Source organism: Meleagris gallopavo, chromosome 5, assembly GCF_000146605.3.
Source record: "Meleagris gallopavo isolate NT-WF06-2002-E0010 breed Aviagen turkey brand Nicholas breeding stock chromosome 5, Turkey_5.1, whole genome shotgun sequence".
Classification (NCBI taxonomy): domain Eukaryota; kingdom Metazoa; phylum Chordata; class Aves; order Galliformes; family Phasianidae; genus Meleagris; species Meleagris gallopavo.
Window position 1 is genome coordinate 36,140,133 of NC_015015.2, and position 15,734 is coordinate 36,155,866.

Here is a 15,734-nt window from a genome sequence, read left to right on the forward strand (position 1 = left end):
AATCTGTGTAATATGTGCTAATGTGGACACATTACTAGGTAAAAGAGTACACTGCTTGTTAATTTCTTCTGTGGCAGTGTGAAGTGACCGTGCAATTCAAGAATGAGATATCCACCTTTCAGACATAATGATTCAAATGTTTTTCCTTTGGGATAGTTCATAGATACTCAGTTTGTTCTCCTTGTAATTTAATGAACCAGGTATGTGCCTAGTCTAGTAAAAAATGTTATTGGATCCTTTAATTTTCCTTGACAGAACAGTAAGAAGTTCTTTGGTAATTTTTTTTTTTTTTTCTGATTGCACAATCTGCATAATATTTGTTATGGCTTGTTCCTATCATTCAAAACTGCAACGGAACCTCTCAGGATTAGGGACCATGCAAGCAATATTCTTAGAACATGATCATGTATTCTTACTGGGAGTTTTTGTTGTGATGAAGACAGAATCTTATACTTATTTTGACCAACATTAAATGGTGGAATAATATCTTATTATTATTAATTGGTCCTGATGCTAATTCATAAAGGTCACGTTTGTTGTGAGATCTCATTTCCTTGTGCCCAAAGGGAATATCCACCTGGGTGTGAGTGGGGCAGGGTGCTGGGAAATCTGTAGCTGGTTCTCACCACCACTGCCTTTACTCCAAAAATCATATGCGCAAACAGTCCTCAGTTAGTTCTTTAGGGTAGTTTTCTAACTGTACTGATCCTCCAGAACAACACAGATCTGTCAGGAAACAGTATTACAGCTCCTTACTTTACTCCAAGTTAATGCAACTTAATAAAAACTATTTCCATTAGAGAATGATATGTTGAGAAACTAAACTTTCTTGAATTTCTAAAAATTTCAGTTAGCACTCCAAGCTTTTTCATGTCAAGTTTATCTCCCAGAATTTTCATGATTATTTCGTGAAAATTTGCATCTGCATTTTCAAGTTTTAATGTGTTTTAAATTTGGATTTTTTATTTAGTTATACATTACATAGCACGTCAATAATTTATAACATCTATCATCGTTCAGTTCCAATTTTCACTTTTCATTTTTAAAATCGTCCAAGCCAGCTGCTACTTGAACACACGTTGCAATATTTTATCTAATGTTCTAGGTCGAACTGTCCTCTGTTTGCATTGTAATGAAACGGTTTGACACGCTAACACTGTGAGTTAAAAAGGAAGGTGATCACTTAGCTGTTAGTAGGGAGTCAGCCATTTTCAGTTCCCTACTGTTAGCTGGAGTCTTGTTCTTGACCCCGAGAACCTCTGATCCCCTAATTAATACGACAAGTGCTCATATTCTTTTCCAGATCAAAGTATCATCTGCTTCTGTCGGGGAACAATTTGATGTGTTGACATTTTGAAATAGAAGACAAGATGAGATGTTGTAATCTGCACTAAGTAGCAGCTGCTAATGTAAAAATAACAGAATGGTTAGAAGTTGGATGTCATAATGTGTCACAACATGACCTGCTTTATCATGCAGTACGTGTTACTGTTATTGACAGGAGATTTAAAGTATGAAAGTGTAAAATATAAATAAGCCTTAATATTTTTAATTACTTTAAAAAATTTATTTCCTTACTCGTTCTAATTCAAGGTGAAAGACATCTTTGCTGCCCTAACCATCTTCTGCTGCTGTAAGAACACAAATGACCTTTTACTGCTTCCCTAGCCAACTAATATCACCAGAAACATAATTCTGTCCCCAGGAGAAATTGGGTAATTCTCAATTGACCACTTATGGCTAGATTCCATCTCAGACCCCAGGTAGCATAAGACCAAAGGAGTAGAATGACACTTTGCTGCCATCTCTCCTCACAGCTCTTACAAATGTAAATGATTGAGCCCATAAATTGCAGAAATGACTGTTGAGACTTATTATCTAGCCTTCCTCTACTCCCTGATCAGTGGAAGGAAAGTAGTTGGTAGCAGCCATTATTAATTCAGGTAATACCTACCTATTAATAACTCTATCCATTAAACCAGGAAAAAATGTTTGGAGGAAAGGGGATCAGTTCTAATTGGTTGAATTATGATCTTGATGAGAATAAACTGAGCTTCTACAAAAAGGAGTACTTATTAACCAACAAAATTAAATTGTAGAAAATAGAAGATACAAGAATTAATAAAGATTGCTAGAGGTTAAGCTAAATTGGTCAATAGAAAGAGAATTAAACAATGATGTAACGACCAAAATGAGAACAAGGAAAGAGGAAATGTGCTACCATTCTAAGAATGGCACAGAGATCAAGGATAATCTGTATTAGATCCAAAACTGTGTAGTCTTTGTTTTTCTATCAGCACTGAGAAATGATGATGTTAAATATTAGGAAAAGGGTTAAGAGAACAGAAATTGGGTTTATCACTGCTGTTGAGTAAGTTATTGTGCTCAAATTGGGATAATGGTTGCCTCTATCCAAAATTCCAAAGGAGCTCCTAACTAAAATTGCAGAAATGTTAATAAATCCTATGAGATTCTGTATGATATGATTTGACAATTAGTAGAGGCAGCACCTACATTTAGAAAACAAACAAACAATGTAATCCTGACAGTTATACACCAGTTAGTATTTATTTTGAGTCTTCAGAGTAAATTTGGAAGGAAAATATTTAAAGCAAGAATCTATCAACAGTAGATTGAAGAACATTGTTCACTCACATGAATTCATGCAAGAGTTCTTAGACACAATACTGGTTATTTAGACAAGGAAACTTGTTATGTATAAGCTGACAAAAAAGTAGAGTTTCTAATCTGGTATCACATGGAAAATTATTAATTAAAAAGATGGAGCTTGTGTATGCTGTTATTTTACAAGCAGGCACAAGCTTAGTATAGGAAATCCTGCTTGCTATTAACTGGGTTCAGCTAGCATCTCTTGTTTAGAAGGATGAGCAAGTTGAGCTCCATCTGCAAAATATCATGCACCCATGAAGGTGGTGAGAGATTACTCAAAGGCAATAAGGAACTAGTCAGCAGAAAAGTAACAGCAAACAGCTTTGAAAGGAGTAGTGTTAAAGTCCAAGGATTTCTACTGTGCACTTTCTACATAGTTTCTCACCAGTTGGTGCTGAACCAATTTTCTTTAATGTTTTCATTAGTAATATTTGGTATGAAGAACAGAAGTGTACTAATAAAATAGCTTGATGCTGCAGAGCTAGGAGGTGTTATTAATATAAAGTAAGTTCAGGCTGTTTTGCAGAATGATTGGAATGGCCTCAAGTACTGGAGAAAAAGAAAACAGTGGATGATGTTCAGTGGCACCAAGAATTTTTACTATTAGCTGGATTGTACCAGTGGACAGGCAGACAGATAATATAGGATGGTGACTGTGAGCAAAAGGAGTGCAAGAACATGTCAGGTGAAGTGTGTCCATTGGAGTTAGGTAGCACTATTGGCAGTGCATGCATGAGAGATAGGTTTGGAAAGACTGAGGGATTGGAGAGCTTACTGAGACATAAAAGAAGCTATGTTTAGCCCACATAATGAAGAAAATGTATATTCTGTCTGTAAATATATAAAGGTGAAAATACAAATGCTCTCTGTAAGTGCACAAGAAGAAAAAACCATCAGTAAGACAATCATACTATTCAATTTTTCTACTTGGGTTCATTGAACATTTTTTCCTTCTGTTGGCTGCAGAAAAACATTGTAAAAGTCATCTTCCATCCATAGAAAGTCTGACAACATACACATTTACATTTTTTAAATTAATAATTTTTCATGTGGCACTGCATCAGCAGCTTTAGATCTGCCTGCTCACATATAACAAGTTTCAATTTAGATGAGAGTTTAGGGTGCTTCTGTTTGCCCTAGGGGAGTAAGAAAAGGATAAAAAACTCTCTTTTCCATTGCTTTAGGTTGCGCATAGGATTGTGCTTTAAATATTTTTCAAATAATAGCAATGAGATCAATAATGGCATTTTCTTATTCAAGACATGGCTATTTTATGTTTCAATATGTAGCAATTAACTTTTAGATCTAATTTAATTTGAAAATACAGGTTTTCTATAAGTAACTATTAAAATGCAAAATGGGATAAGTGTAGAAACAAGGGTATTGTTTTTCTTTTGACAGAAATTGGGCTGGGAGGCAGAGAAGAGAGAAGGATCTATCCATATTAAACCATATATGAAAGCTTTAGAATTTGCAGTCAAACAAAAGTTCTGAGAAAGAGACCATATCCAAATACTGTTTCTGAGAGCATCTCTTATACCAAGATGGTGACCAACTTCACCAGTGAGTGGGTCTTTTTAGGGAAAACCTCCACCAGAGGAATATGGGTGTAATTCTTTTGGTTGTCAATGCTCCTTCTTTCCCCTACTTTCAAAATAATAATAATAATAATCAAAACTGATACATTTCGGTGAGACGTTCTGATTTCCACATTGTGACATTTTCCAAAGAAATAATATTTTGCTTAAAAGTTCCCATAAAGCTATTGTTATTACTTGAGGTGAGGTCATATAGGACTTCTGCCATGTGCACTGTGGGTGGATTTCAATATACATTATAGAAGTCTTCAAATATTTTATAGTTGTGCAAGCACCATTGTTGTAGTTAGCAGTTAGCATAACATTGTTATGTGTGTTGTTCTGCTTCCCTCCTAGTAAGGATACTTCAGTCGTTTGTTTGTTGTTTACCACTCTTCAGGCTGTGAATGATGGCCATTTTGTTGCATGGTAGCATATCATGCACCAAGACACCTGCGCTGGAATTTTCATTGATCTCATGTAGCTCCCTAGTATGAACCCACTCAGGTTAGCAAATGCCTTATTTTCTTCCCTTGAGATTTTTTAGCTGTTTTTTGGTATTGCTTTCTTTTTTAATTTTTAATCCAGAGCCCCTGATTCTACTGTTAATTTTGCTGGTGTAAGTCAGATGAGAACCCAGTCAAAACAGTACAGTTTGTCTGATGAAAATGGACATAAATAAGACTCTTCAAACTCCAATGCCTTCTGACTTTTGTCCTGAAAAGTGAGTGGAACATGAGATGTATTTTTTATGATAGCTCTCCAAAGAGACTAGCCGTTAATCTCCCTGTGAGTAGGTGTGTCAGCTGCAAACATTTCCTTCCAGTCTCCCATTTCAATCACACTTCACAGTACACTGAAAATTGGCAAGGATTTTAATTATTGGCCTCTAGAACAAACCACCTACTTTGATTCAAGCATGTTTTCCAATTTTTAAGAATGTTGTTTCACCTACAGTACAGTATAATTATAGAAAATAGCTTGGTTTGGCTGACATTCCTGTGTTCTGTGCGTTCTGCTTGCAAGGCAGCAAGCAGCACCAGGCAAGCAGCTCACCTGCAGAGGATTTTAACCTCTTGCTGGCAGAGTTCAGGCTTGCCAGCATCCAGTACATTGTTTTTGATATCAGAAGCTCTATACTACTGTCACTTGAAGGTTAAACATTAACGCTTTTTGCCTTTTAAGCTGCAGGAATGCTCTATATAGTAAGAAAGTTTGTTTTTATTCTCCAGGGAGCCCTCTGTTAAAATTTTATGTGTGTCTGTTACAGGAGCAGCTGCAGCAGTGGGTCCTGAACCCCAGTGACACAAAGCCCTGAGCACAGCATGATCCTATGGTCAGCACAGTGCTGACTGGCTGTGTGGCTGCATTTGCGCAGAGCAGTGCTCAGTAAAATCTGCCAGTAGTCAGCCATGTATCCAGGACATGATTAATCAGCCAGCAGGGTAAATTGTCTATAGATGACTGGGAGTTGACAGTAAACAGTAAAACACCTGCCTTGAAGACTCACAGTCTTAACAGACAAGCAGGAAACAGAAGCAAGCATGAGCCGTTTCAAGAGAGAAACTGTGAGGCACAGACTGAGTTGCTGATGATTATGCAGTTAGTCTGGCAGAGCTCAGAGCTGAACTCCCTTCATGTGTTCGTAGCTCATGTAGTAAGTCTTTAATTTAAGAAACTGTTCCACAACACTGTGCTGAGAAGTTGGCAGAATTCACCTCAGCATTTCTCTCACACGTACCCCTTAGTTTGAAGCTCTACAATTTGTACAACTAATAACTTACACTGTGAATTAGAAACATTGGAAACCAGCCCAATGCTCAGGCTCGTGTGTCAAGGAATTGCTGTGCAAGCCCAGTCTTATTTGTTGTTACAACAATTAATCATCCAATGATTATCAGGTAATTTATATGGTATCTGGGCCCTCAAGGGAGTTCTGCAGTGCTATTGAAATTGGACATTTTAAAATTAATGGTGATTAAGCTGTAAAGCCTTATTAAATATGCATGAGTGCTATTTCTCCTTCCTCCTCTCTACCCGTAGCGCCATGTTGGGGCTGGCTGCCTTCCTGACCTACCAGCCGCGCACTGCAGTCTCCACCATGGCTGTGAGTCACAGGCTGCTCAGCTCCATGCCAGCAAACAAAGGCAGGGGAACATCCGGGACGATGCACAGGTGGGAAATGGCAGTGGCCGCTCAGGGAATCCCTCACCCCACCATAAACCAGGTTCTGGATGGGAATGCAGCCAGCTCCTGGAGCAATCCAGCACTGCCGGTCTCAGCAGACTTCACTGGGAACATCGGGTGGCTCTTAGGGCAGGAGCTGCAACATGGCCACATGCTGACCAAGTGGTGCACATCAGTAGCTGAAGATTGAGTGCTTTGTTTCACTCACTACAGAGTATGTCGCTTACAGAATTTTGCAGCGAGAATGTTATATAACTATGACGTGTTTCTTGAGAAACATTTGGCTCAAATGAGTATGGCTGACCTTACCCATTCAAAAAGTTTACTGTGTATGCAAAGGAAACCCTTCAAAACATCATCCTGCTGTGAAAAGGAATTAAAAACAGTTATAATGCTACAAGAAATAAATATTTTTTCCAAAAAATGGCACAGGCAGTGTTATGGAATAGTATAACTAAGTACTTGTCTTACAATGAAACATGGCTGAAATTAATGCATAAAAGATTTTCAAAGAGATATAGATATTCTGAATAAATTGTTTATCCTTTGCTTACTGTTCTGCAGGCAGAACTGATAGCCCTGCAACAAGAAAAAGAAGCCACTCTTCAGCAGTGCAGAAAGTTAGAAGAAGAAATCCAGAGATTGCGTGTACATTACAGGTAAAATAATTAATATCAAAACAAGTCAGTGACTCATAGGGGAAATTTTCTGTATGGTGTCTGACTCTAAGTAAGGAAATAGCTTTATCAAGTAGGTATTTGTTGGAAATGTGAATACATCAATGAATCAAAGCTGCATTTCTGCTTTGCTGCTCGCCAACCACCTCTTTGAAATAGAAGTCTTTCTCTTGTAACCTAAATATTGTATTAGTTTCTTCTAAGCGAAGGGGAAGGTTGCTGGCAGTTAATTCTCATAAGAATGTAAAACCTGTCTAATAATGATTCATTTGCTTAAAAATACCACGGTAAAAGAACCAGTAGTCATAAACGCTTATTTCTTCCCTGTTTGCACATACATACATAACCTTATCAACATAGATTTTAAAATAATCAGTAATTTTTAAAGCCTGTTTTCTAACTCCCAACATCAAGTATGAGTTTTAATTCCTTATGTTCTGTAACAGTACATAGAATAAGAGAAATGCCATTCTCTCATTAATTTAGGTGGGCCGCACTGAACATTTGCATGGATCAGTGGATGGTAATCCCTAAGGAAGAGCTCTGTGTGGTCCAGGGAAGGAGTTAGGTTGTTTTATGGAGTGATGTTGGGTTACAGCTCTCATTTCATCCTGACCTTCTATGTGAGAGGGGATACAGAGCTGCCAGCAGGTTAGAGGCAGGAGAATTGGCATCAACACAGCAGAAAATTGTGAATCTGAAGGCTGAATGTCTGTGATGAGGGATGTGGGCTGCAGAGGTAAATAATAAATGTAGTGTGAATATTACGTTCATTGGAAATAAAGGGAACTAGTTAGTTATAACTAAAAAAAAAAAGACAGTTGCAGAACTGTGTTTTCAGTGTTTCAGCATTTACAAGTGAAAAATACTTGGGTTTCCAGAGGTTTTTAGAGTTTCCCCTTCTCATTAAGTTTATTAAAACCTGGGAGGGAAGTTTCAAAAACAACTTCTGTTCCTAAATCTCACAGGCATTTATTTAAAACCTGTTAATAGTGAATAGAAACCCCAAGCAATTTGTGATTATTGCTTTTAATGAATTTGGTCAGCATTTAGTGTGTGCACAAATTATGGTATGATTTACCGAGCTAGAAAGAATTTATTATAGTGCCCTTATTACTCACTTAAATGGGATTTGTAGAATAATTTTAAAAGAGAAATGCAATTTTTATATTGATATTTCAGAAATAAAGACTTTGCTTGTGTTGATCTGCACATCGTAGGGGATTTTTCATTGGCTTTTGAGTTTGACTGTTGAGATAGTCTCAGGCTTGCTGTAATATATTTAACAAGTGCAGTAGACAGCAGCTGCAATTTACTCTTGTAAATAACTTAAATCTCAGAAAATAATAATGACTTGCAGGAATCACTATTAGAATGTAGCATGTTAATATCTTTTGGCTCTTACTTTGAACAAGCAGAATTCCATTGTAAATTTGATTATGGTCTTCTACAAGATTTACTTACAAGTTGTGATAGTAGTCACCTGAATATTCTTTGTGGCAAAGATGTTTTTTCATTACTTAGTTATTCAAGTTATATGATCATTCAGAACACCAAAAATAATTTTCTCTCTTTTGTCACTGTCCTTAGGGAGTCACTAAGTAGTTCTCATACCAAATAAGACAGATGAAGAAAAGAGTATATAGCATGTGTGTGAAAAACCATATCAGACCAAATGAGATTGGTCATAAAAACCATAAATAGCAAAGCAGTGCATTTTCTCAGGCCATCTCAAATGAGTGAAAACTTATTCTCTGTTTCATATGTTGGCCATTTCCAAACATGGACTTGATACCAAGTTCAGAGTAACCTGATGAAGTAGAAACTGCTAGAGGACTGCTAGCTTGAGGAGAAGTTTTGAGAAAAATAGGAGCAGGATTTGCAAGATCCAAATCAAAATTAAAATGAAAATGAACTTTGGGGGAATACATCATGAAACACTGATTTTCATATGAATTCTGACTTTTTTTTAAGAGAGGTCAGGTCCCAGAACTATTACAATCTTCTTGGAAGAGAATGACAAATAAAAATGAGGGAAAAGGTGGAGGAATCTAATTCAGATAGAGAAGGGAGAGGAAGTTGGCTCACAGTAAAGTTGGGCAAGTTCACCACTTCTGTTTACTCGTCCTATATTGTTCCTATGTCATGTCTCAAAAGGAAAGTTGAATTTTCTGGAAAGTAACCTGAAAATGCTTATCAGAAATGAAAATTTGCATAACAGTTAGGAACTGTATAGAGTTTCTAGCTTACTAGGGTAATCGCTTCACCACAATGCTCTTTAAGCTAGGGATTAATGCAAATCATAGATCATCAGCAACCAAAAGAGGCTATATCCAAATAATCAGTTTTGAACTGTGTGGGAGTGTTAATCCCACTGCCACTTTCTCACATATTTCTGTTGTTTGAATGTCATCATAAGTATTTCATTTGCATAGTTTTCAGTTATGGACTACCCGTTTCTATAATCAGTTTCCTTCTATTTCAGTAACGCTTGAGAAGTATACTTCTCCTACATATAAAATGCTGGCACAGACATATGCTGTTGCATACTGATTATTTTTTCACATATTAGATACAACAGTATGACTATGAATGAGGACTATATTTCTATATAGGGAAGTACATATATATTTTTCCAAATTTAAAAACAAAAAACAACCAAAAATACTTCACTCAAAAGCTCTGGGACTGAGAGTTTTCATAAGTAAATAATTTGAACAGATTATAAGCAGTAGAACAAAATGATGTCTCTGACTTTGAATTGGATTTAACCTCCATTGCCAAGAAAGGTGAGAGAGAAAAATACAGGACTATCCTGCTTAAAAGTATGTTTTTGTAGGTTTCATGTTGAGGTCAGATGTAGGGTTGCTCAGTTCAGAAAAACTGTGATTTTTTTGCTCCACAGCTGTGTAAGAAATGCACACTTGTATTTACACACCTTTGAATGAAACTACTAAAGAAAATAATGCTTATGTCCAGCAATAGGAGTTAATTAGGGCTGTAAGGTAGAATTTAGGAATGCTATTAGAAGTGTGAGTAGTTATTTCAGTGATAGGTATGACTTTCATTTGTGATTTAATCAAGCACTTAAAAGCCATGTATTTACCAAGTCTAAGTTCACAGGGGAGGAGAGACAGGAAGAACTTTGGAAAAAGTTCTTCCAGTTTGCTGTTGAAATGTGTAAGATGCAGTAATAGCTACAGGCTGGAAGTTACAATAGGAAGAAACTTACTTTTTTGCAGCAAGTTTCCTATTGAATGGGCATTTCTTTCTGACTTGCAATGTTAAAATGAAATCATAATTTGTCTTGTGAAGAGTTGAAGTTTTAAGGGTAGATGCATGTCACAGTCTCGGGAGTTGCATGTAAAAGGGTAATCAGAATTGATAAGGTATAACCAGCATGAAAGAAAACTATTTGTATTTTACAATTATGTGACAATTTTTGATAATGAGATAGAAGTCGAACTTCAGTGAGATTCCCTGTAATAGTGAGTAGTATGATCTGAAATAAATATTTTTAGAATCAGGCATTCAGTCAGTATGGGCAGCTTCTCTTGATACCTAACCAGTTGTATCACTTTTAAAAGTTATAAACTATTGAAGAGATTTAGTAAGATTTCAATCCAAAAGCTGCTGATGCTTCTACTGCTTCAGTTAACCTGGAATTCACGGTTTAAGTAGCGCAAGCAAACAGTTGAAAAAACAATTGGTTTTGCAGAGGTATGTACATTTTTCCCACAAAGTGTGTCGTAAACTGATGTGCAGGTTGATCTTTTTAGAGATGGAAATTGATATAAAGTTGAAAGAGAATTGAAAGTTTTTTATGATTTCCTCAGATGAAAGACATATAAACACAACTCAATTTTCATTTTAATTACAGTAGTAAATCAACATATAACAAGAGAAACAGATGAATAAGGATGCTTTGCAAGGCAATATCTGCACTGCTGGGGGAAAAAAAAAAGGCTGTATTCTATTTTAGTTCTGAATACAATGGTGCATGTTTAATTTACTTCCATTCTGTAGATTCCTGGCCAATGTAATGGATTATAATATTTAAATGATGCCATTTTAGAATCAAAGAATCATAGAATGGTCTGGGTTGAAAAGAACCTAAAAGATCATCTAGTTTCACCTCCCTGCACCCCCCCTTGTAGGCACGGTAGCCAACCACTAGACCAGGCTGCCCAGAGCTACATCCAGCCTGGCCTTGAATGCCTTCAGGGACGAGGCATCCACAGCCTCTCTTTAGCATTGTTCCATGGGTTCCGCAAATGGATAACTAGTGACATAATAATTACTATTATACTGTTTTCTTGTTCTGGTAATAAGGTCTGTTATAAGCTATAAAGTATTCTACCTAACACCAGTAACCATTCTTTTGTATTCAGCATTCAGCTTCACAGGCACTGTAGTGGCAAGTCAGAATACAACTGCCTGTTTAGTCTCCAAATGACCCCTGCTCAAATATTTCAGCCTCTTTGTTTTGCCATCTCTTTTTCAGAGATTTATCCAGGCCAGATTTATCTCATGCTTACAGGATGTGTAGCAGGAGATGGGGCTGGTCTACTGCCCAGCTTCCCAGTCCAAATGAACTGAAATTGAAACCCATTCACACTGGGATGAGTGAGGCTGCAGCTGTTAGCTCAGAGGAGTGATCTCAGTTCTTCCTTTGCAGCTGAAGCAGGATACCTTGAGAACCTGCCGCTGCAGCTTACCTCGAAGAACTGCTTTTTTCATTGCTAGTTTTCATCTCATTTTTTCAGTTACGTTCGTTGACTCATTTTCCTGCTCTTTTCAACCTGTCTGCTCAGTGTTATTCTGGCACTGTAGTCTCAGTGTTAGTTGATTCAGACATCATAATGTGGCTAGCTATAGTCATTAAGAAGAGTGTTGTTTTTGCAAAGCAATTTTGGGGAGATCAGAGGAAAAGATGATAGTTGTTTTCAGTATTTTGTGTGCAGCAATAACTTCCATTTATCCAGAAGTTTCAGACATCCATCTTCAAAAGTAAATCTTGAGCTAAGCAAATTTCCCACTTCCAAGAAGAAGAGAGGTTATTTTTTATACCAGAGATGAGATGCTTGCATGCATTGTACAATGAGAGACAGTATGGTATGTCTTCTTGTGAGAAGAAACCTAACTCTCTGCAATGTGATATGGCTCAACATACAGAAAACTTCTCTATAAGGGAACACTAAGCTTTTGTTTGTCTTTTGTTACTCATGTACTACCCAAGCTATATTTTTTAGTTTATTCTCTACATAGTCCCACTGATTTCTGTGGGAGATTTGGACTGCACTGAATGACAATTTAGCTTTGTTTTTCTGAGTGTGTATTCTTCCTGTTTATTGAACCAGAGTTCTGAAATTGGTTGAGAATGTTGGCTTTTTTTTTCTGTATTACTTTTATCAGATTGGTTAAAATCCCACCTCCTCTGAGTGACCTGTGGGACTTTCAGAGAATTTTAGTCAATTTGCGGGGGCAAGAGAAGCCAGCACCCAGAGGGCTGTTCCACAAACTGCCCTGGATCAGATAGCTGAAAAGAGGAAAGTGGATCAGCTGGTTGCTCTGCTTTGACAAAGCAGTTATGTAAAGTGTTACCGGGGCTGCTGTGATGGCTATAACCTGCAGTATCTTGGTGCAGGTGAGCAGATGACAGAGTCCTGCTTTGTTATCCATATGTATTTCACATTTTATTGGTTTTATTGTCCTCTTCCCTTCACCCCATCTTCAGACTTCATGTTCTCTAGCCTGCAATTGGTTATTCTTTCCTTTTGTAATTGCTTCATTTTCTAGCAATGATTGCCAGAGAGTCTGACTTCAATAATCAGTAGATAAGGAGTTCCTTGGAAGTATGGCAGACCAGATCCTCGTGCATACTCCAGTTAACACTTGACCATTTGCCCAGAAGAGGAATGGTAAAGAGAGACTCCAGCATGGATTATAAGCTTGGTGTTTACAGCACCTATGTGGCAGGCAGTGAAAAAGCAGAGTAGTGTCTGAGCCTGTTTGGAAGGATGGTGTTTTTCTTTTTTTGCCTCCCAATGGAATATTTTAGCCATCGGTATGCTCTCTCATTCATTCAGACACACACTCACGCACACAGAAAAGTTTTGAAAGTTTCTGTTTTTGCCCTGACATGATTTTGAAGATTTTCCCATCACTGGGAAAAAACGTTGCAGCATGGAAAAATAATTTCCTTCTCAGCTTTCATGATTTATAAAAATGGAGAAGGAGAGGAAGCTCTGCCCTGCCACAGATCCCCACTGCTGGTGGAACAAGCTAGCCCATGCCATCCCTGCAGCCTGGGGTGGACGTCAGGCATTTGCTTTGCCTTATGCTGCTGTTGACTCAGGCATGGATTGGTCTGACCTACATTTAATGAAAACTTTGCGCCTAATTTTTCCACTGGCTGGCTCTTGGCCTTCAGAGGCGCTTTGCCAATAGGAAACACTAAGCAGCAAATCTGAGGAGGAATGTGGGCAGCATGAGTATGGACTGAAGTGCTTTACATGCTCTCTGATGCAGTTTTAACTCGTACTGTGCCCTGGGCTGAGTCTGCTACTGCTTCTGTCAGTGGGTGTGTTATACTGGCAAACTTTCTCCAGGTTTTTAAATTTTTTGTGGACTGATCAGCCCCATGTTGTGCCAAAAACATTAAAGCTAGAAGCACTGCACACTGGATTATGGTGTATTTCATCAGACTTGCACAGACTTCTTCCTATCTACTTCTGTGGGGTAACTTGAACTGAAAGAACAATTACCTTGTCAGTTTTGCTATGATAGACTTCTTTAGATGACTCTCTGCTTTCTCTAAGAGCACAGATTTGCTTGACAGAAAGGAATTCCTTGCCAGTGGACGCTGCCATGGTCCTGTGACTCTGTATGCACCGCGCAGCTGACTTTCTGTTAGCAGCTCTTCTTGGTTCAGACTGATTCTCTTCCCCCTCTGTTTCACCTGGGTTCTCTGTGGTTTTCTGCTCTAACCTTCTTGGTTTCACAGAGAGCTGTAAAGTATAAGAAGTGTGATTTTGTTCTATGCTTTTCGGAATAAGTGCATAGCTAGAGGTTTCTAGGAATTGTTTTTCAAATTGTTAAAACTTAATAAAGTGGAATTGCTGGAAGGAAGGTTTAAAGGCTCTGGAATAACTACCTGCAAGCAACCAGCTGATAGTTTGGAGCTAATTGTTAATACAAAATATACTACTGCAGACATACTTGTAAAAATTAGGGTATTGAGTTCAGTGAAGTTAATATCAATTCTGTGTTAATCAGAAGTATATACTTCTTTTCAAGTATATACTTGAAAAAGAATGTTCAAAATCTACACAGAGCATTTGTAGGATGGTGAAATCTTTTCCTTGATAGAAAGGGTGTATGACTAGAGGCTAAATGTTCTGATTGTGCAATTTAAACACTGGGTGAATATTGATGAATCACATCACTAATCAGAATCACAGAACGGTTTAGGTTGGAAGGGACCTTTAAAGACCATCTAGTCCAACTCCCTAATTTCTTCAGCTGCTTTATTTGTACAAAACAAAGTAGTACCCATTTTCTGTCATACTTTTAGATATGTATAGTCTATCAAAAAGTGCTCTTATTTTAAAGTCAGAGAAAGAGAAAGAAAACAGACAGGATTTAAAAAAAAAAAAAAAAAAGAGCCTTTTTTAAAGCAAGAAATAGAGAAAAGTCGTATAGCCAGAGCTACTTGGAAGACAAATTTTCCCATGAAAAGTTCAGAAGAAAATCTAAAACTACAACAAAGAGAATTCAACTTACCCCGCAAATGGTGTATTAAAGGGAATTTCTTTTGTTCTAAATATGGTATTTAGAAATAAAGTCATAACATTGTCAGAAGGACTTTAAATGCCATTTATTTTCTGTTGGTTTTTCACATGACATGTTTTTATGCTAAAATTTCAATTCAGTGGGGAAAAAAGATCATTTTGACTTGTGTTCTGGTTCAGTTCTCTTCTGTTGAAGAACTGAAACAAAATAGCATTTAAAGTTGAAATCTGAAGGTGAAAGGAAAACTTTCTCTCAGAAATTTGCCACAGGAAGCCAACATATTTTTTTCACTGGAATTTACCTCTTCCAATAGAAAAACATTTGTTTGTTGAGAAGACTTTCCACATGAAAAATTTTTAGGCAGTGCTAGACATAACATTACTTCTTGGGCTTAGCCTTGCTCCCGGTTGAGTCAATGGAAAATTTCATTTAGGAAACAAGTCAGAATTCAGGTGTGAAAAGAAGTGCTCTCTCTGCCTGCTGCAGAATGTAAGCTACAGGACTGCTCACCTGCAATGCCGAGAAGCTGAGAGCAAGATACTGTTTCTATTCAGCTGGGGTTTTTTTGTTTTTGTTTTTTGGTTTTTTTTGAAAGTCAGAGGTTTTGTTAAGCTGCTACATGCTTATCTTGCTGATGCCTCTCCCTGGAAGGTGTCCAACTTTTACACTCCATCCACAAGCTGCTTTACTAACTAATGAGACAGGGGTCTGTGCTTTGGAAGTGGAAGGCTTTTAATCTTGTGTCCAAAATTACATAATGCTGTGTCGCTCCTCCAGTACAGATAATTCTTCCAGCACAAGTGTGATGGTTGTCATTTTTAATTGTAGG

General features: G+C 37.4%; 1 protein-coding gene across 13 annotated transcripts in view; it reads left to right on the top strand.

Annotated features, from left to right (window-relative positions):
* MIPOL1 (mirror-image polydactyly 1) overlaps window positions 1-15,734 on the top strand; it is a 172,644-nt gene that overhangs the window by 119,867 nt on the left and 37,043 nt on the right. For 10 of the 13 annotated variants that reach the window (XM_019615729.2, XM_010711689.3, XM_019615734.2 and 7 more), the window contains 2 exons: window positions 6,291-6,422; window positions 6,999-7,093. In XM_019615729.2, coding sequence (XP_019471274.1) covers window positions 6,291-6,422; window positions 6,999-7,093 — 227 coding nt within the window. The remainder of the gene's footprint in view (window positions 1-6,290; window positions 6,423-6,998; window positions 7,094-15,734) is intronic. The other 3 variants (XM_031553607.1, XM_019615731.2, XM_010711691.3) reach the window with 1 other exon arrangement.